The 23,412-nt window shown below is 29.7% G+C and overlaps 1 protein-coding gene across 1 annotated transcript in view; it reads right to left on the bottom strand.

Moving 5' to 3' along the window:
- Nucleotides 1-18,628, bottom strand: part of LOC136089239 (uncharacterized) — a 30,428-nt gene extending 11,800 nt beyond the window's left edge. Inside the window, exons 1-2 of the mRNA XM_065815054.1 lie at nt 17,876-18,628; nt 2,290-2,570 (exon numbers count right to left, since the gene is read on the bottom strand). Of these exons, the coding sequence (XP_065671126.1) occupies nt 2,290-2,570; nt 17,876-18,485 (891 nt within the window). The 5' untranslated portion in view covers nt 18,486-18,628. The remainder of the gene's footprint in view (nt 1-2,289; nt 2,571-17,875) is intronic.
- Between the last annotated feature and the right edge of the window lie 4,784 nt (nt 18,629-23,412).

Here is a 23,412-nt window from a genome sequence, read left to right as displayed (position 1 = left end):
AAACTCTGCAAATCTTGAATTTAATTGTTCAATGGTATACTTCATTGCAATTTTAAATATTTCATTTGTGTCTGGTTTACTTTCTTCTTATTGTAATGAGTGTTTTACAATGAAAGTTTAAAGGTAGGTCCTGCAGGGCAATCATTTGAGAAATTATATTATCTATCTTCATTGACTTACCTCATCAAAGCGTCTTTGAAAGTAATTTGTTTTTTTGCCTTTTGAAAAGGACTTGAAGTCGAGAAATGCTTTTTTTTCTGCTTCTTGCCTAATAATTTCTTTGTATTCACTTCCATGCAAAGACTTTAAATAATCTTTTAATAATGTAGTTGAACCTTCTTTTCTTGCATAATTTGCTGTATTAGCGTCAACTTCATAGAAATACTTCCATATAAAACTTGTTTTTTTGGCTTAAAAAACAAGTTTTATATGGAAGTATTTCAATGAAGTTGACGCTAATACAGCAAATTATACAAGAAATAATGCTCACGTCAATAATGCTAAATACTACACTCATGCACTGCTAAGATTTTTAATTCACAAAAAAAATTTTTTTTTTTTTGTTATTTACCCTCTCAAGGCCGAGAAGGCCACTACAGATGAGGAGGCTACTTAATAGTGGTTATAACCCTCTCTCAACTCTATTAATCCGAAACACGAACCTTGAGAAACAAGGCCGCTGCGCGGAGAAACAAGTTGAAATCAACTTTAAATAAATGTTTTGCTTTAACTTCTTTTAATATTAAAATATAATTGTTTCAAATTACAACAATTGGATAGAACACGCTGCGTTCTAAATTTAAATCATTGTTAAAGATCTGGCTTAAAATTATTGGAGCCGAAGTCAGAGGTGGAAATCATTCGGAATTTCCGGCCTTTCGAAGCCGCAGTCGAAGCTCCATAACATCCCTAATTATAATATTATAAGAAACATAAAATTATAAAGAATGAATTAAATAAATTAATGCACAAGGTCTAGAAATTAATGAGTGCTTGTATTGTCAAGGTAACTACTCCTCAACTAAATGCTATGTTCACCAATATTGAAGCTTGTGTAGTAGGCTTGGTCAGGAAGGCATAAGATTGCATACCATTATATACCCATGCAAATAATGTTTTGTTTTGAAAATTGGGTACTTGACTGTGGGTATTAACACTTCAAAAATGCACTGAACAAAAATGACTTTGAACATTATCTCTACTAAAGTTTTTCAATCAGCTAAATGATTTTAAATAAAGTAACAATTTACAGGCCTCGTTGTGAGATTTAGTTCCATTAAAAGATGGCAGATATTAGTGAAAGTTCAGATGAACATGTGCATTCACCCTTGTGTTTTAACTGGAAACTGCTGTATGAACTATGTGAATCTTTTTTAGTGTTTTTGAACAATGTTGCATTTCTTTAGGGATTTCTGATTTCAAAGAACTAGTAAAATTCAAGTAAATTCAGAAGCATTTACACTGTTACATATTGTTTTAAACCATTTTAACTGTCCGTATATTTATAATTAGAAATGGTATTATAATTGGAAAAAAGATTTTTACGAACATTAGATAATGGTAACTTTGTTTCATCACATGGCCTTAAAATTCTATGGATTATGCCAATCTTTGTTTTTAAGTCTTTTATGGTTCCAGAGTTATTCTCTTGATCCTCAGAGCACCTTTTTTCTAAAAATTTTGCTCTGCTTGCCCTAACAATAAAGATTGAGTAGCCCTTACAGTGTATCACTGCTAGAGGATAAACAAAATGTATTTGCTAATAGTAGTTAAATACAAAATATAATTCCAATTAGATAAATAAAAGCTTGCTTACCAAAGTAAATTAAGTAATGCGTGTAGCATGTTATATAATGCACACATTAATATAACATGCTACACTATATTTTTTATTTTGGCTTTTAGTTAAATAGATTTTGTTAACTAGTTAGAGGTTATATAGGTGAAAAAAAAAAGGGATTTAAGTTGACTTAATGTAAATTATTTATATTTCTAATATGGTCTACAGAATAATTCTCAAATGTTTAAAATGATATTGCATATAGTCACAGCTCCTTTTGTAATATTGAAAGATGAAATTTTAGGATAAGTTTCATATTGTAATTACCAATTTTGCTTGGTATTCATTTAACAATTTTCTGACTGTTGAAAAAAAAAAAAAAAAAAAAAAAAAAAAAAATTTTAAATGCAAAAATTTAAATAATAATTAAAAATTTCAAAATAAACAAAATTAGTGTAGCAGAAAAGAGAATTTTTTAATATAAACTTTGTTGGTTTAGGTGATGTTACCTTCAACTCTGAATAGTCCTTTGTAAAACCTCCTTCTAAAGAAACAAGCATAGCATAGCTGTATTCATGGTTGATTTCTAAGTCTTTGATAAACTTATCTATTTCGCTTTTGGGAATGGATTCTTGTCGATTTTTGACTTCAAGCATGCCATGAAAATTACTCTTTCGAACTTTTATAGCAAAATCTCCTTTATTTTTCATGTGGGATACTTTCCAAATACTGTAAAAATTGTCACCACTCAATAGGTTTTGAACAAATAACTCCCCATCATTACCCAGCTCTACAAATAAAAAATAACTGATATATGAACTATTTTATTAATAAAATAGTGCAGCTAAAACAAAACATATTAGAATTAAATAAACAATAAATTATAACATTACACAGGGTTCACACATATTAGAATTAAATAAACAATAAATTATAACATTACACAGGATTCACACTATTAAAATTGAGGCTTAAAGTAAGGGTTTTAGGCAAAAATAAGGAGATATTTTTCTAATATTTATGGATTTGGTCACAAATGACAATTTTTGAAAAAAAATACAAACAAACAAATATTTTTGTTAGAAAAAGTAAGGAGAAAATTATTATCTTAAAGACTTTTTTTTTAATAAACTTTAAATATAAACAAATAAAATATTATGAATTAATATATTACATTACATTACATTACATATATATATATATATATATATATATATATATATATATATATATATATATATATATATACAGTATCGGACTAAACGAGTGCAACCAAATAATGCTAATTTAGTTTCTTTATATAAAAGTGCTGCATTTTTTCAATTTAGAGAAATAACTATGTAACTGTTTAGAGACAAAGTTTTTCAAGTTTTATTCATCACAAAGTTCATTATTTGTACACAAAAATTAATAAATTAATCAAAAGTATTAAAAAAAGCTGATTTCCTTCTGGACAAAACAATTGCAACTCGACAAAATATTGACCAAGCTGAATTTCGCTATAAATATTTTGTGGTGAATCCTTTGTTGTTGATCACAGCCTTGCATCTTTGAGGCATAGATTTGATCAGGTGATCAATGAAACTTTGTGGAATCGCTGCCCAGGCCTTTTGGATTTGTTCAAACAGTTGATCCTTATTACGAACACCTTCACGATTAATTCTGAGGTTGAGGACCTCCCACAGGTTCTTGATAGGGTTGAGATCCGGAGATTGAGGCGGCCAATCCATCACCGATAGGTGGTTGTCTTGAAACCACTGCTTGACTACTTTTGCAGTGTGTTTCGGATCGTTGTCTTGCTGAAAAACCCATTTTATTGGCATATTCCATTCAGCATGAGGTAACATAACAACTTTCAGGATATTTTTATACACGAAACGGTCCATTATTCCATTGTTTCGATATATTGGACCTAGAACGTTAGCAGAAAAACACCCCCATACCATTACATTGCCTCCACCATGCATCACGGTCTTATGGCAGTAACGTAAATCGAGGCAATTTCCGGCCGGTTGACGTACATGGCAAATGCCATCGCTCCCAATGATGTTGAACTTCGATTCATCACTGAACAGAACAGTTCGCAATTTCTGCACATTCCAGTCAATATGAGATGTAGCAAACAGGAGTCTTTTCTTCTGGTTTTTTAGTAAATCAGCGGTTTCTTTGCAGGGCGTCGAGAAAACAATCCGGCTTCAACAGCACGTCTTCTGATTGTTCGGTCCAATACAGGCAGCTCTAATTGCTTTTGAATCTCGACTGATGATATCCAGGGATCCTTCTTGACAGATCTGACGATCATAGAATCCTCTCTAGAAGTGGTGGAATGTGGTCTTCCACCTTTGTTATCTGCTGCCAACTTCCTCGTAGAACAATATTTGGAACATAGTCTTGATACGGTCCATTTTTTTACGCGATATATATCACAAATACTTTTTTGTGACATTCCACTTATGTAATCGCCAATAATTTTCTTTCTTAGTTCCAAAGTTCGAATCCAAGAGTGTCGGGAGCCATTTTTGCACTTAGAAGTCATAAAAATAATAAAAATAAATAATCACGCTTCTCAAGGCTTACCGTGTTACATTTACCTTGTGATGATACAATAATGCTCTGTGGAACACAACGTCTTGGTTGAATGTGGACTGTATTGATGTAATGAAACACTTGTTGTATTTCACTTCTTGTATTGATGTTCTTCGATAAAACACTTTGATAAAACTCACTTCGATAAACTGTCTTGATAATACTGACTGATTGACTTCCATATACTGACTGAATTACATGTCGATTTACATGTCTCTTATATAGTAAAATGAACCTGTGTGAACCTGTTCTGGAAGATTCTAGATGCTTTTTTTCAATGCTTCTGGAAGCTTCTGGATGCGTCTGGATGCTTCTGAATGTTTCTGGATATTTCTGGATGCTTCCACATGCTTCTTTTGGAAACTTCTGGAAGCATCTGCATGCTTCTGGTAACTTCTGGATACTTCCTTTTATTATTAAAAAACTTCCGTGACATTGACACGGACCAGACTTAAGAAAATGAAACAAACCAAAAAAGTTGCACTTGTTTTGTCTGCTGCAAAATGGCACTTGTCAACGAAATTCTGTCTGTGCGCTGTCACATGTCAGCTGATTGCTCATGTCATGGCATGCTATGACTCCAGACTCCTGAACTGTTTGTTGTGGTAGTATAGTTCGTTTCGTTTTTAAGACATGTAAAATTAGGAACACTTTATAGCATTGTTCGATGTTGGTTGCAAATGTTTGGTCAAATACTGTATATATATATATATATATATATATATATATATATATATATATATATATATATATATATATATATATATATATATATATATATATATATACATACATATATATACAGTTTGATCTCCACGACATCCCAAGTAGTACTGGGCTCAACTTGTTTATCTGAGCAGTGGCCTTGTTTGTCAAGCTTCATGTTTCAGAGTTATTGAGTTAAGAGAGGGTTGTATCAACAACTAAAGTAGCTTAATTGATTGTAGTGGCCTTCATGGCCTTGGGAACCTGAATTGAAAAAAAAATATATATAATATATATATACACACACAGAGCTCGAAATAACCAACTTTTTTGTTCCAGACAATTTGTCCGATAAATACTTAAGTTTGGCAGATGTGTCTGATAAAGCATAAAGAAATGCAATCGAACGCCATACCTGACCACGCTTAAAATATTTTGTTTTTTCAACTTGACCACAGCAGTTTGTTTTGACAACTTAAGAAATTTCAAAATGCATTGAATATAAAAACAATATTTAAAAGATAACTAATCTAAAAAAAGAAAATCTTGAAGAAAAAATCAAAGCTCAATAAACTAAAATTTGAAAAGAAAAATATATTTATACTACGTTTTTAAAAAAATACTATACTATACGAAATGCTTTGTACATTATTATAAATATTTAATATATTTATAATAATTAATAAAGAATTTTAAATACATAAACTATTATGTTTACTTATTGCTCAATTAAATAAACTAACAAACTAATTCCCATGATTGTTTACAATAAATCCACTTTATTTAAATTATCAAAGAATATTATATGTAATTACATTTATATAAATATGTACTTTAATTCAAATGACATCTATATATATTTCATATACAAAGTATGGTAGTTTTGGGTCGCTTCACTAAAGAGTAAATTATTTTTTTAATTATCACGCACGGAACAGAAAAAAGTAAAAAAAAAAAAAATGAACCCTATTTTCTTTAAAAATGTATCTGTGACAGGAGTTTTTTGTTTTTTTATAGGTAATTATATAAGCATTCTTAAAGATCACTACAAAGTTACAGCATTCTACTATATCTTTGCTCAACAAATCTACTATATCTTTGCTCCACAATTGTAGTTTAAATCAAATTCATGCACAGACAAAAAAAAGTCACGAACGATACATACAAACATTTGTCATTGTTGGTTTGTATTTTTGGAAATAAATCAAATATGACTATCATAAATAACATAACTATAAATACTAATTATATTGAATATACATTTAGTTAAAAATGATATTTTAAAGTATAATATTAAAGATAAAGATGTATTATACAGTTAATATATTATATCAAAGATAAGAAAATTATAATATCAAATTTAAAAAAAATAAGTTTAGTTGTAACACTTCAGCTTGATAATAATGTCTCCACAGTTATCAGTGTGGTTGTGGCATTAATGAATTTAACTCACACAAGTCATGCGAGGAGAAGTTGTCTTTATATATCATTTTTAGTCATTTTTATATATCAGATGGATATATAAAAATAAGTTCATTTTGTTCATTTAGAAATTGAATATGTGCCATATTATCTACAATTTCTAAAACTTCAGCAAGGTATTTTGTTGCTCTACCAGCAGAAAACAATTCAACAAAGACTAGTATATCTGGGGAAATAGCAATAAATTTGTACCATTTAGATGGAGATGATACCGCATTTACCAATAATGAAGAAGGTGGTCTCTTAACAATTTTTACCATTTCTGATTGGTTACAAATTGACATAAAAGCACCATCAACATATACCCTTGATTTTAAATTTACCTTTGAGAAACTTCTCATCAATTTCATTTTGGTTTGCGGTAATACACTCAATTGAAATCAAGATGATCTAAAATTCTACAACTTTCATTTTTAGATTTTTTCTTAAAATAAGGACTTAAGAATTAAATTAAGGACTAAGATTAATTTTGGTATTTTTTTCACTTGCAATGATCACAAAATCTTCCAAACCGCATCAATATTGTTTTCCAGATTTCACTGATGTCCAAACTATTCTTTTTATTTCTCCACCTATGCCATCAACTGCCCCCTTTCTGTGTGATGTTGCAAAATATGGCCAACGAATCTCAAGAAGAGCAGTTGACAATTAGTACAAATTATTTATCGCTGTCATGACATGAATTTTTGAATTGTGATGAAGAATCTGTGAAAAGGTGGAATTTTGCAAATATTTTTTATGTTTGATAATGAACAAGATAACATATTTATCATGAAGTAAACGATTGGATACATTGGCATCGGAATCTGTATGACCCTTACTCCAAATTGCAGTAGTAAATAATGTTAGTTGCTGATGAACCCTGTAAGAAGATTAAATTTTACTTTATTATGGTGTAGTTTTTATTGAAATCCATCTGATTTTAGAAGAACTAAAAGTATAAATGGATGAATAGTTAGTTTATAAACATAACAAAAAGGTTAATACAAAATTATTAAACTTTGTTATTGTACAATAAATGAAATTTTACTAATTTGTATAATAAACTCATTTTCTAGTCCATTTAAGCAATATAAACATAAATGTACAGTTTGTTGTCGCTTTATACATTTTATTCAATTACAATAGCAATTAATATAGCAATATGCACCCCTCTAACGAAGATGTTAGTGGTTATTCGATTTTCTGCGCATTTTCTGAGGAGTATTGGTCGTAAACAAAGAATAGTTTGTTTGAATCATCACTAAATGAGTCTCTTACATTAGAAACATATTCATTAAACTTAGCCAGCCCACAGTTCACTTTAGATTCCATGAACATGCAAGATTGGCTGGTTTGATTAAACACAGTTCTGTCAACTATGTCTGACATTAAATTTTTTTGAAGGGCATTAGTTAATAACCTGAAGTTTTCATGGTATATGCAAAGGCAAACATCGCGGGCAAGATCGTTTACCAGCTTGACATAGAATGGCCGCAGATCTAAAAACTTAGATTTCCCCACTTTTAAATTATTATGTTAACTTTTAAAAATTAAATATGCTTCTCCTACGGTCATAAGAATATGATAAATTTGTTTCTGAAAGAAAACAAAATTTTTGAAAAAAACAAATGAAAACTTAATAAATAAAAAACGACTCATACCTTCTCTTTAGTTTTCTTATTAATAACAACATCATAGCGACCTGGAGCCATCTTATATCTTCTCGCAAATAAAAATCAAGAACTTTGCAGTTAACATTGCCCCATCCAGCGTTATTCAGGGCCTAAATCTGAAACATCAAAATTAATTCAGCATTAACTCCTGATGTTAACAAAAGAAAATACCTGATGTTTCAGATTTAGGCCCTGAATACGCTGGATTGGGCAATGCTAATTGCAAAGTTCTTGATTTCTATTTGCCTTTCCAAAACACTATTGAGATAAAAAGGACTGTTCCATATCAGATGTAGATTGGATAAGCTCTTTCTTTCGCTTCTTTTTTTTTTTGACGCTATTCCCCCTTTTGGTTGTCGCTCATGTTAGCTCTTTTATTTTTCATTCAATTAGTTTCAGCACTCTGATATTCTTCATGTTTTTTTCTAAATTTTTTCTGAACTATTGAATGCTTAACTTTGTTAATTTTAATTCTTAATTCTTTTAAGCTACTATTTTTCATTAAACATAGATCATCCAAGACATATTTTAAAAATCCGGAAAATTGTTTGGGTAAATTTCCGAAAATTCTGGAATATATTTTTCTTTATTTACCTCTTAATTTTGCTTTTAGCTAAGTTGTTTCAGATTTTTTTACTTACTCTTTTTAATTTTTGTATGAGGGAGTGCAGTCCGCACTGAGTGACACCATCAGAGGGGTGATAGTAAAATTAATAAAAAGAAAATATGCCACAATTTTTTTCTCTAAAATTTCACTTTTTTTTATATAGAAATTTCTAGATATAGAGGACTTTTTTTAGTTTTTAGTCTAGAGGGGTAACACCAAAAGTTTATTGCTCCGGGTGACACGAACCTTTACTAAAATCTATTGAAATTAACATACTACAAAGAGATTAGTAAATAAATGGTAGGAGTGAAAACGACCTACCATGGCCGATTTCACTACTGAAATATTTCTAAAATCTAATAAATACGACATTACTACTAAAATATTTCTAAAATCTAATAAATAGGTTTTTTAATTCAAAGAAAATGTCTTAAAACATGAAAACTCACATAGAAAATTATTAGGATAACGCCTTTTTATCAATGGAGAGATTTGAGATATTAACATCTCTTAATTACCTAAATCTGCACACTTAAAAGGAACAATTTTTTTCTTTTGAAAAATAAATATTGTAAAACCATTTTTTATTTAATTACTCTTGGGTGTGTAACACAAAAAATGGGTAGGGGGCAGGGGGAAACAATCTAGAATGTGGCTTGCGATCAGATGTGCATTTTATTTTACAGCTGTTTAAATATAATTCCATAGAATTTATTATGCTTACATAAGTTTTAAATTATGGTGAGTTATAAACTTTAATAATTTTGACCAATCGAAATTTAAAAAAATAATTTTTCAACAATTTCCAAAGTCTTATTAAAGTTTTATTCTTATTAGTAACATATATATATATTTTTTAAAAGTTTGTTTTTTTAAAGTTTTGTGTTTTTTGTTGAAAACAAATGAAAATTAATAAATGTCCTCCAACCGCCCTCTCCTCCTCATTAAGCACCTATGAGTTTCTACATAAAAACTCATAAGCAATAAGAAGGGGGAGGAGCAGGGATAATCTTTTTCTGGATATTTCCCGAATTCCATATATTTTTCTCAACTTTTAGTTTTTCCAGATATCTAAAACACTTTCCATACATACAAAGTTTAGGTATTTACTTTTTAAATGTACTTCATTTTTAAGCATTTTCACTAGAAAAACTGAGAAAAGTTAAAATAAAAAAGTTATAAACAAATCAACTAAAAGCAAAACTTAGAGGAAAATAAAGGAAAATATACTCTGGATTTTTTCTGGATATTTTAACCAAACAATTTTCGGGATTTTTAAAATATGGTCTGGATGATCTATGAAGAGGAGAGTAGGAAAAAAGATAAAGGTGTCCAACCTCGGTCTTTATTTAAAGATATGAAGTCAATTTAAAGTTGTTAAGTATTAATTGTTAATCAAAGGCAAGATGAATCATTTTCTATCTTAATTGAAATAAATAGACTATATATATATATATATATATATATAATATATATATATATATATATATATATATATATATATATATATATATATATATATATATATATATTAGGTTGCTGCAAAAATAATCTCGTTTTTCAACCGTTAACTTTGAACAAACATAACTCAGCATAGAATAAACTTTATTAATCGAAATAAGAACCATTACAATCAACACATTTTTGCCAATGAGAAACAAGTTTATTTATGCCGGTAGCGTAAAATTCCGAAGTCCTGGAAGCGATGAAGTCATCAAAGGTCGTTTTGACATTGTCTCGGCTTTTGAAGCATTTCTCGTGGAGGAAGTTGTCGAGATGCTTGAAAAAGTGGTAGTCGGTGGGCGAGAGGTCCGGTGAGTATGGTGGATGAGGCAGAGTTTCGTAGCCCAATGCGTTCAACTTCTGCAGGGTCGGTTGTGCGACGTGCGGCCGGGCGTTGTCGTAGAGGAGAATTGGTCCCTTCATATTGACCGATCTCGGGCACATACATCGGAGCTTTTGATGCATTTCGTCGATTTGCTGGCAGTACTTCTCTGCCGTAATCGTCTCGCCAGGATTCAGGAAGCTGTGATGTATGAGACCGGCTGCAGACCACCAAACAGTCACCATAACCTTCTTTTGGTGGAGATTCGGCTTCGGGAAGTGCTGTGGGGCCTCATCGCGGTCCAACCACTGCGCGGAACATCGTCGGTTGTCGTAGAGGATCCATTTCTCATCACACGTCACGATCCGGTCGAGAAACGGATTGCTTTTGTTGCGCAGAAGAAGAGCAGACGATACCTCAAAACGTCGATTTTTTTGATTTTCGTTCAGTTCGTGCGGCACCCATTTGCTAAGCTTTTTTGACTTTCCTATTTGCTTCAAGTGGCGATCAACTGTTGAGTTATGAACGTTGAGTTCTTCCGCAACCTCTCGTATGGTTTTGCGCGGGTCGGCTTCGATTAAGGCTCTCAATTGATCGTCATCAATCTCAGACTGGCGTCCGCGACCCTCTTCATCTTCAAGGCTCTCCTCACCGCTGCGGAATTTTTTGAACCACCACTGTGCCATACGTTCGTTAGTGGTTTCTGGGCCAAATGCAGTGTTGATATCGCGAGCTGTCTGGGCAGCTTTTCGGCCCATCTTGAACTGGAACAGAAAAATCGTGCGAATTTGTCTCTTGTCCATGATAGATTTGACGTCCTGTAAAAAATGACTAAATTATTATAAAACAAAACCAATACGATAACTAGATCAAGCGAAAAACGCGCTTTTAAATAACATATAGCATGACATCTGCCAATAATAAATTTATTCAAAAATTCATCCAAAAATATAAAATATGAAAAACGAGATTATTTTTGCAGCAACCTAATATATATATATATATATATATATATATAATAAAATATATAAATGGTAGGTGTAAAACAGACATAGCGTGACCCGTTTTACGGGTCCAGACAGCTAGTAATATGATAATGTGAGTAATTGTAAAATTCCATATAAAAAATATAAACAAAAATAAGATTTATCTCAAAGAATATAACATGATGCCCTAGAAATGGCGGGTTTAAAATAATTTTGCATATAGTATGAAATACCGAATATGAACATTTGAATAAAATTGTGTGTTGACTTATCAAAATGTTAGGTCGCGTTTCAGAATTTTTTTTATTGCAAAACCGTAAAAGATTGCTTCAACAAACATTTTTTGTGGTGTTACAGTAGATAAACATGGTCATCATGATCATTATCACCATCATCATTATTATCATCATCATCAAGAGCGTGAGTCAAAAATAATTAAAAAAAAGAGCGTAATTTTTCTTTTTAAATATCTTCACCTTCAACAAGGCTGCAAGCAGCTGCTATTAGAAATGAAAGTTACTAGAGCAAGATAACGATTGACAAACAACTTAAATTCAGGTTTGCAGAGCCGGAGCCAGAGTTGGAGCAGAGGACTCGATAGTTTTTGCAGGAGCCAGAGCCGAGAAAAACTAGTGGATCCCAGCTCTCAAAAAAATTTTTAACTGAATAATTTTTTTTTTTTGAAGTTTTAGAATAATTTTTGAAAATTTTTTTTGGCAACCTCTGCACTTCATTCTAGAAACTTAAAACTCAAAATTCTTTAAGTCTCTAACAAATTATTTCATATACAATAAAATGACTCACAAGTTTAGTCTAAAATGCCATCTCAAAAAAATGGCCGCCACCATATATTTGCTTATATTGTATTTTTAAACTGTTATTCTTGTGAAATGAATGAAGTGCCATATTTATTCTTATCTTCTGTCATTTTTTTTTTCATTTCAAAATTATTCAATGACCCAAAAACAATCTTGTATTTTTCTTTTCTTCTCCCATTTAGATAAAGTTGAATAAATATTTGGAATTTTTCCGCGATTTCTGTTATTTGTAAATTGCAACCATGAGTGATAACGTTGAAGACAAGAGGTTATATGATAAACTGAAATGGTTTGCTTATCGCAAAGATGACGACGTGTTTTTTTGTCAAGTTGACATTAGTGTAGGGGAGGAAGTCGGCAAACTTTGCGGTGCAACATGCAAAATGCAGTACAAAGGAAAAGAGAAACGGAAAAAAAAATCCAAAGCCAACATGAAACACAATTTTGTCAATAAACATTCAACACTTTTGACAAAAATTGTTGAGGCAAGAGAGCAGAAAGCGCAATGAGTAAAAGAAGTTTGAAATTGAGGGGAGTGGAATTGGTTGTCATGGAAATGACTCTAGCGAGAGTACTGAAAGCGGTTTGGAAAATGAAGAGGAATCTGAGGAAATGAGTCCCAGAAAAAGGGTGCAAATTCGAATGGAACGTGCTCGGAAGAAAAAAAGCAAGCAGTGCAGCCAAGACGTTGTTAGTCATAAACGATTGGAGGAAGAAGAATTCCGAGAGGCTATTCAAAGTTTGCCAAAGCTTTCTCAATAGATCATGAAGAAAAAGGATGATGGAAATTCGAAGTGTAAAACTGTTTTGGACGGAATAAAGCTGTTTCCCGAGTTGATCCAGAAAACATGCCAGATTGCTTCTGCTCTTCCTATGACGCAAGTCAGAGTAGAGCGGGTGTTTTCTGGCCTAAATTTTCTGACTTCGGACCAAAGAAGTCCTATGGAATTGGATTTGATTGATAGCATGGTTTTTCTTCGAATGAATAAGGAGTACATTTGACTTTTGAGTGTGTATTGATAGAAAAAAAAAAGAGAAAATGTTTTGAATTTGGAACTTGATGCTAAAAAAGTTTGTTGAAAAAATTTTGTAGAAATGACCAGGCTAAGGCACAAATTTGCAAGTACGAAATGAAAGGGTATATGAAAGGGACTGATTCTTCAAAAAAAATGTAATAGTTTATTTTTCATTCATTAAAAAATTTATGAATACACGGCAAGGTATACTTTAAAATCTTATTCTTCTATTGACGTTATGAAGAGTTGGAGCCGAGGTTTTTGCTGGGAACCGGAGCCGAGTCATGAAAAAAATTGGGCGGCTCTGCAAGCCTGCTTAAAATATTGCAAATTATATGAATCAAGAAAACAAGATGAAGAAAGCTAATTCAAAAGGACCAGAAAAACAAATGTTTGAGGAAAAAAACTAGACAAATTTGGAATTTTTGGAGCACTTAGGAACAGTCACAGTAAAAGGAAGATACTTAATTGAATGACAAGTAACACAAGAATAAAATTTAGTAGATGGCAAAACAGAGGCTAGCTCTTTAGAGCAGTGCTTATTATAGTATTTGTAGAAAAGAGAAAGAGAAGCAACATTATGTGATAAAGATTGGAGGTTAGCTGCAAGATCAGATCCAACCATCTTTACAGTTCATTTTTGCACCTTGTCTAAAAGAAAAAGGACATCATTGGAAGATCTGCCCCAGATAAAGCAACAGTATTTCATACAAGAACGGATTTGAGATTTATAGAGATAGAGAATAAAATTGGGAGTAAGAAAGTGGTAAGCGCGATGAAGAGATACAACCATAGCAGATGGTTATTTTGCAATCAAATTGATATACAGTTTCCAAAAAAAGATCAAAAGAAAGAGTTAATCCTGAAAGAGGGAGCCCAATGCTGTAGCAGAAGTGAGATCCTTTGCAAGCTCAAATGCCCCCTCCAAGCGATCAGAGAGTGTTGGCTTCTTATCAAGACAAGAATAAATGGTAGCATCATTAGCGAACAATGCCACCTTAGATGTGAAAAGTTATAGGAGATCGTTTATGTATATTAAAAAAAAATAGGGCCAAGGATCAAACCTGGAGAAACCCCTAAAGTTATGAAGTAGAGTTGTGTCCATCGAAGACAACTTTTATACTATGATTAGTAAGGAAGGATTCAATAATCTTAAAGATGTTACCGGTTACATCGTAAGAAGAGAGTTTATGGTAAAGACCAGCATGTTAAAATTTATCAAAGACTTTACAAATGTTGATAACAAAAACCTTTGCCTCTCCACATCTATATAATGCATGATAAAACCTATCAGTAAATACCACTAACAAATCAGCAGTAGAACGAAAATATTGAAATCAATATTGATGATCAGAAAGTAAGTTATAAGATTCAAGGTGAGAGATTAAGTTTTTGTTAATTAAAAACTTAAAAACCTTGCTTATGATAGGAAAAAGACTAAGTAGTTTGATGAGTTAGATCGCTCTCCAGAGTTTTTGAAAATAGGGATAACAGATGCCGCTTTATAGCAGGTTGGAAAACAAGACTCTGTTAAACACTTCTTAAATAGCTTTGAAAGTATAGAAAACAGCTCCAGAGAGATTACTTCTGTAAGATTATAACAAGTATGTTGTCCAGATCACAAGCTGTAGAAGTGTCTGAGCAGGAAATTACTTTAGATACAGAAGCTAAATTATTATTATTATCAACCTGTTTGTCGACTACATTAGGTAGAATGTGACTAGTGGAGTCAGGAAATAATATTGATGAAAAGTTCTTGACAAAAAATTCAGCTTTTTTGCTAGGTGAGGTGACAATCTTAACCATGAAAGAGAGATGGAATAACAGATATACCCCTGTTATAAATGCTGTTAAAGATTCTCTAGAAGTCACGAGAGCCTAATTTTTGAGATGAAATACAAGATTTTGTGACCTAGGAATAGCAGGCTATGGCATTAGACAAAACCTTTTTTCAATGGTTTCTAGTGATAGTAAACAGACAATTGTTTTCTGAAGAATTGTTTTACTGAAGAATTATTTTTAAAAGTATTGATTACAATTGGAAACTGCAGTAGCACAATGAGAGAAAAACCATTGAGAAGAGTGAAGCTTGACTTAGAATCGCCAGAGGGAATAAAAGATTCTATGCCAACCTGAATCCAAGAAATTACTTAAGAAGCACATTTGTCAGCAGGAGGACAAAGATTTTTACCCAAGGGCCATCACAAAGAAAAACATGGAATGAGTCCCAGTCAGTTTTAAGGTAGTTGTAAAAGGTATGATGATAAGGGGATTCTGATGATGAAGAAGAACGAGATTATAGTTTTAGAGAGATCAAACCATGATCAGAAGCACCTAAAAGTGAATGTGGAGAAACTGAGCAGGATCAACTGACTAGGAACACAAACAAGACATTAATTGAGTAAAGAAGGTAAATGATTCGGGTTGTCTGGAAAGTTGTCTATTTGGGTTAGAGATTGAGAGCGGCAAAACTTGTCGCCTTAATGCCTGTAGAGTCAGTGACACTAGAGCCAAGCCATTCAGTGTGATGAGCATTAAAGCCACTAACGACAATGATATTGGTTGAAGGATAGAGAGAAAGGGCTTGGTCAATTTGATCAGAAATAAGAATGAAGGAGAGCAATATAGAACAAAGGAAAAGGCAATAGAGTGAAGTGGTGTTAAACGAAAGCACATAAAAGAATTATCCTGATTGAAGCGTTTTGTTCTGGGAATATCATGACATTCCGATTGAATAACCGCAATCGAAAATTTGGTACGGTTATGAACCAAGACGAACCAAGAATAACATGACAAACCGTGACGTTCCGGGACAAACTGTTACTTCTTGGTTTTTAAAATTTTTAAGCGCCTTTTATGACTGAAAATGATATGAACCAAAGTAGGATAAAGCGCTATGTAAAGGGGTGCGTTATCTACATTCGTCTTAAAGCATAATTTGTTAAATAACAATTGCCTTTAACGCGCATTTTGTGTTAAAAATTTTATATTTTAAAAATTTACAAAATAACATTTTTGGAAAAGTGTGGTAACGTAACGGAATGTCGGGGTATAAAACAAAAAAAAACTGGTGTGGTTTGATCTTGGTTGGTGCGGTTTCCCAATTGCAAAATTATATTATATATATAATTATATTATATAATTATATATATAATTATATTATATAATTATATATATAATTATATTATATAATTATATATATAATTATATATATAATTATATTATATAATTATATATTAATTATATATAATTATATTGTTATATATATAATTATATTATTATATATATAATTATATTATATATAATTATATATTAATTATATATAATATTAATTATATATTAATAATTATATTATATAATTATATTATATAATTATATTATATAATTATTATATAATTATATATATATATATATATATATATATATATATATATATATATATATATATTATATGGTCATATAATTTATATGGTTCCAACTTTTTATGGTCATATTATTTAAATGTTCAGAGATTATACAATGAAAGTTAAAATTTATCATAGAATATAAATTTTGTTAAAAAGAGTAAAAAAATATTTATTAACTTGTTGCTCACACTCTCTCACATGTTGCACAAGTGGGGGAAATTTAGGGGTATTTTTTTGTTTCCAGACTCCAATCATCACAATTTTTTGTTAGTATCTTTATTTGACATAAGTATAAACATATAAAGTAAACATAAGTACAAGTTCCAGACATAAGTACTAATATATGTCTGGAAGTTAAAAAAATGCTGCATCTGTCTCTGTTCAAAATGCCTATAAACAGCACAATTATTTTTTGTTCTACTTAACATAAAGATAGTTATGAAGAACATTTTTTCTTATAAAAGTGATATTATAAAATCTACTTTTAAAAAATACATTTTGCATAGTGTAAGTGAACTGTATATCATATGCATGCATATATGTGTATATAAGTGTACTGTATAGTGTATATAAGGGTACTGTATAGTGTATATAAGGGTACGGTATAGTGTATATAAGTGTACTGTAATATAAATGTTAGTCCACTTTTTAAAATCAATGTTATTTGTATCTTTTTTAAGAATAAATACTGGATATATCTTCACTTTAAGTTGACGTAGGATTATAAATTTAGTATTAAAGTTTATCATTTAATAATACCTATATAATAGAATTGCTTTGGTTAGAAAATGCAAGGTTAAATTTTTCATGATGGTAACTACTTATAGAAAAAGATTTTTACCAGAATTAAAGAAAAAACACACACAAAAACTCATATTTTGTTTAAAGTTTTATTTTACTTTTATAACAGTCCTTTTTTAACTGATTTTATTAAGACTTTAATAAATAAAAAATTTTTTAACGTGATAATTTTGATATAATCAAAAATTAATCAAATAAAAAACTTACTGACTGACTTTTTTTCTCTTATTGTATGCTTTTCTATTATATCAGTGTGCTTTGTATTTAATTCTTTCAGAGCATCAATTGTCTTGTCTTGTTCAGTAATTTTGGCATGTAACAACTCTTGCTGATGATTTATATCATTGATTTCTTTTTTTAAACTGTCATCCCATTTCGTTTTTTCCTTAGAAAGTTTGATTTCAAACATATCCTCTGGTGCCTCCTTAAATTTTTCAAGGTTCTTCTCAAGTTCTTTGATTTTATTTTTAAGTTCATCTTTATTCTTATTGTTTTCATTTGTTAAACTTGACATTTTTAATTGATTTGCACCAAGCCATGCAGATCGCTTTGAATTTAATTCTTCAATGTTATTAGTTTTAATGAGGATATCATCCTCAAGAGACTTAATTTGTTTTTCGAAATATTTAATGGTTTCATCCTTTTTATTTAAAAAATCCTTACATTTTTCATTATTTTCTAAACTCTCTAAATTAACATTACTTTCTAAATTTTGGTAAAAAATTTTAAAATTAAGGTTTGCCAAATAAATGTAATCATCATCAGACAGTCCATTTAACCATTTTTCAGCTTCGTTTTTTGTTTCAAAATGACCCATTAATTAAAGTACTAAACTTTACTTAGTAAAACTTTTTAAAAAACATTTCGTCAAACCATAGTCATAGGAAAGCAGAAGATACCAGGACATCATAAAAAAGATGCTTAAGCTTATTTACTTTACTAAACTCCTATTAATTGATCGAAATTGCATTGTGGGATGTCCTGCCGGAATTTTCCGCAACCAGCTCAAATAGTTTTTTTTTTAACAAATATAACTTTGTTGCTAAATATCTCAATTTTGTAATTAAAAATTATCAATTTTGTAACATTAAGATCATCAATTTTGTTAAGACTACCATAAGAATGTTTCAATAAGAATGAAATAATGGAGAAAAAGAGTTTTGCAGGACAAAAAAAGTTTTGTAGATCATAAAGTTAGTGTATTTTCTTTAAAACATAAAAATATTTCATTATACATAAAAGTTATTAACATTATACATTAATAAAAGTTATTAATATTATACATTATAACATAATAGTCTCAATACAAGGAATTAAATTGAAAAATAATATCATTATATATCAAAGGTCAATACGCACAGTATTTTTGAAATTGCAATTTCAAAAATACTGTGCGTATTGACCTTTGACATATAATTTGAAATATAATAATACGCACAGTATTTTTGAAACTGCAAACGGCTGGGCGGGGCGGATTAGCGAGCCGGATCATTTAAACGGTACAACTCAGCAAAATCTCCATGCTTGATCCACGCATGGGATTCATGGCTGATGACTGGTACCACTGCGCCAGTGATGTCGCTCATATTCCAATGGTTAGCCATGTTTGTTTTACGATCAATCGTCTGTGCCGATCATGCCGATCTGGTTCCAAATTTAACCATGTTTGAAATTAAATAAAAAATGAGTTTGCGTACGACTCATTCCTTGCTAAGTGTTTAGCAAGGAATGAGTCAAATTTTGCTAAGAACTCCAAGGACCCGAACAAATTTTCATTACTGAAGTCACCGTCCAGAGTACTCCAAACTGGACCTCAACTGCACAAAAACTTCAAGCATTCAACAACTCTTGTTAGAACTTTCCTCCAGTAATGTTTTTCATCTTTTAACTGCTGTTTTAAAAAAATATCAATTTCTCCTTTTATTGTGATCCACTCATGTCCTTTATATGATCCACTCATGTTAGATCCGTTATCATATCCTTGTGCGCAACAGTCACTTATAGGAACATTTTATCTTTGTAGCGTTTCAAGAATTAGATTAGCAATATCTTCTCCAGTCTTCTTATTGCAGTCAACAAATGCAAGAAATCTTTCCATAATTTCGAATTTGTTGGACTTAATAATAACGTACCGTAAAATGAATGTAGTTTGTTCTATATGCGCAGAATCGGGTGTTGCGTCTACAATAAGGGAATAATACTTCATAATATCTCTTTCCTTTAAAAAACAAGTTCTCATGTAATCTGCACAGGATGATATGAATTCATTTTGAATGTCTGGCGATTAGTAATGTACTTGCAATCTCTGCTTTTCGATTTGTGTCTGCTTTACGTTTTTAAAATATTCTTCTAAAACCGAGTCGTAATAACTTAAAAGTTCTAATCATCCTAGAAAATTTCCATTGTTCGAATCGCCAATCAAATGAGTAACACCTCTAAAGGCCAATCCACGCTCAGCTAGAAACAAAATTATATCAAATAATCGTTTTAATAAATCTTTCCATTTCTGTGTCTCATTTTGTATTTGTTTTACTATATAGCAATCAATTGTGGTATGTTTATTAATATTATTTTCTAAATTTCGCCACTGGATATAACAAGATTTATGATTACTAGATTTTTCATGGTCACGTATTCTGTCATATAATTTTTTGTACCCTCTATTAACCTGCTAACCATTTTCTGTAACAAAAATTGATCTTTGCTCATGAAATTTATAAAATAAACGACAAGGAAAACAAAACAAAGCATTTTTAGATTTGCTCCAAACTAACCAATCACGAGGAATTATTTCTTTATTTTTTAAACAAAAGTTTAATAAATAGGTAGGGAATTGGCAACCGTGTTTATCTACAGGAAATGTTGTTGGGTGTGGTTCTGCACCTCTTAAAATGGCATCTTCTACCTCTTTTGGTGTTACATTTACTTTTACCACTCCAATATCGATATTGGCACAGTCGGTATTCAAAGAAAGTGTTGAAATATCAGATTGCGCGGAAATGCCAACAAATTCTGTTTCATTCCTGGCGCTTAATGGGTCCAAATCAATATCTCCATTATTGCAATAGTCGTCGTTCAGTGCTTTTGAAGAAATTTAAGCCCCAAATTTTCTAGTGTTCTCATACCTCTAGAACTTTCTTAATTTTTTTTTGTCGCTTTTTTCGTTTTTCGTATTTAGATTTATGGCGAGAAATCATATTCTGTGTTTCATAAATTAAAATGTAGCTCTTTATACAGAATTTATAAATAAATAATGTGAATTAAAGTTTACAAACAATAACATTTTTTTAATTGTAATATTTATCATTTAATTTTTAATTGTAATATTTATCAAAAGTTTTAATTTAACACGTATATGTTATTCACATTATGTAAGCTAAAATTAAAAATACACGCTTACAAAAAACATCAGTAGTGTCTAAAACAAAAATTTTAGAATGCAGCATTAATGAGAGATCAAATCATGCAATCTTTACAACTGTTAACGTTTTAAAAGAAAATTAACAAATGAAAAGTTAACAACGTCGATTAAAAAAATTCGAATTTTAATTTTGATTGAAATTCGATGGAAAAAAATTCGATTGAAAAAATTCGAATTTTAATATTACAAAAGAAAAATAGCAAGAATAAAAAGAAGCATATTTGTTAAAAATATTTTTTGTCTTTAAGAATTAAAGACAAAAAATATAGTAAAAAACACTTATCTAACTTTTTCTTCAACTGTAAGTTTCACCATTGCTGGATCATCAGGAAGAGTTTCTAAATCTCAAAAAAAATTCAATTTATAGAAAAAAATATTTTACAGGAAGTTATAAATTATTATAACTAAATATAAAAATAAAAAAAATTTTTAATTACTATATTTTTTTGGTTAACGGGAAGTTACAGAAAGTAATTATTAAATAAATTACTATGGAACGGGGATAATTTAATTTGGTCATTTGTTTTTATAATTTTTTAAGAGGTATTTATTTTCGTGACTACATATAAAAATTAATTCAGATTTTTTATTTAATAAATTTTCTTGATTAAAATGAGCAATTATTTCAAATTTTTCTTGCAAACATAGCATACATTTTTTGGAAATGTTATTATAGGCAGGGGCAGATTTTAGAATAGACTATTGTAAATTAAAATTTTTAACTTTTTTATTTTAAATCCCAAATTTATTTTGACAGCAAAGCCTCTTTTGAATATTTTGTGTGTGTGTATATATATATACGCTAATATTCATTAGCGTATTAATATATATATATATATATATATATATATATATATATATATATATATATATATATATATATATATATATATATATATATAAATATATATATATATATATATATATATATATATATATATATATATATATATATATATATATATATATATATATATATATATATATATATATATTATTACGCTAATGAATATTAGTACGCATAGTTACGCCTAATGTTCGTATTAATTATTACGGTTCTGTGTTCTGTAAAATACACTATTTCTTAGTCTTTAAGTAGTTTCTAGACTTTTTTATGCCCGGTTATATTTTCCATGCGGTCTTTCGAGTAAGGTCGGCAAACAAATTAGAGCTGATATACTTTTATTTTCAAGAAGAATTAATATTGTTCATTGTTAAAAATAAAAATGTAGATAATCGTTTGTTTGTTGTTGGTTGTTTTTATTTTTCTAATTTTTATAACCTGTTTTCATTTTTTAGAAAAAGTTAGAACTAAAATGACTAGTAAAATAGTTTTTTTAGTTTAATGTTTCTTTTTTTGTAAACTGTTTCAGTTTTGTCGTTAGTCTTTTTAGAACATTTTAAGCAAGTATTGTTTTTTTTTTTCTAGAGCAGTTAAGAGGAGCTGATGGCTTTTTAAGCAAGTTCAATTCATTTTCTTATTTATAGATTAACATTTTTTTTTGTAGAAAGAATAATGAGAATAAAGTTTTATTTATGTATTTAATACGAAAAGTTAAATAAAATAAGACTGTTGTTTGTGGTCATGTAAGTTTATAAACATAAGTTTGCGTTTATTTCATTCTATTTTATATTTATCTATATCTATATGTATATTTATATTCTTAAGAAAAATAATAAGGAATAGAAAAATTTAAAAAAATTCTTCCGGAATTTGTCAAAAGAATGTTGTCTTATGCTTCATTTTAAGGTATCTGAATATGTATTTATTAGAAATTTTTAATTTTGTTCTTAAATGGTTTCATTTTTTTCATTACAATGTTGTGAATTGTAGTTTGCATTCTTTGTTACATTAAAAATAAATGATGCTAATAAAGGTTGTTTTATAGTTGTTAAAGGTTTGCAGATATGTTTATATTATGCTCAAAGTTAAAAAGTTTTCGAGAAACATGTGTATGTGGTGATATATGTTACATAGTTGTTTTATAAATGTGTTTATATAAATGTGTTTTTATAATAGTATGAAATGTATTTTATCTAATGTGCACATGATTGTTAAATGATGTGTTTTTTTATGTTATATATTTTCTCTTGAATGAATAAATTGTGGTTTAGGAAATAATTGTGTTATTATATGTTTGTTTTTCTATATTTAATATAGCATTAATTATTTTCATAAATTTTTAATTAAGTTTAATTGTTTATAATTTATTAAGATTTAGTTTATTAGAAAATTCATGTTTACGGAGTTGTTATTAGTCATAATCGAGTTGTTGTACCAAGTAAAATGTTGAGGTTTATTTATAAAATATGCTATATATAT

The sequence above is a fragment of the Hydra vulgaris genome, chromosome 13 (assembly GCF_038396675.1).
Source record: "Hydra vulgaris chromosome 13, alternate assembly HydraT2T_AEP".
Taxonomy (NCBI): Eukaryota; Metazoa; Cnidaria; class Hydrozoa; order Anthoathecata; family Hydridae; genus Hydra; species Hydra vulgaris.
Note: the sequence above shows the minus strand (reverse complement) of the source record. Positions and strands in the feature narration are given on the sequence as shown.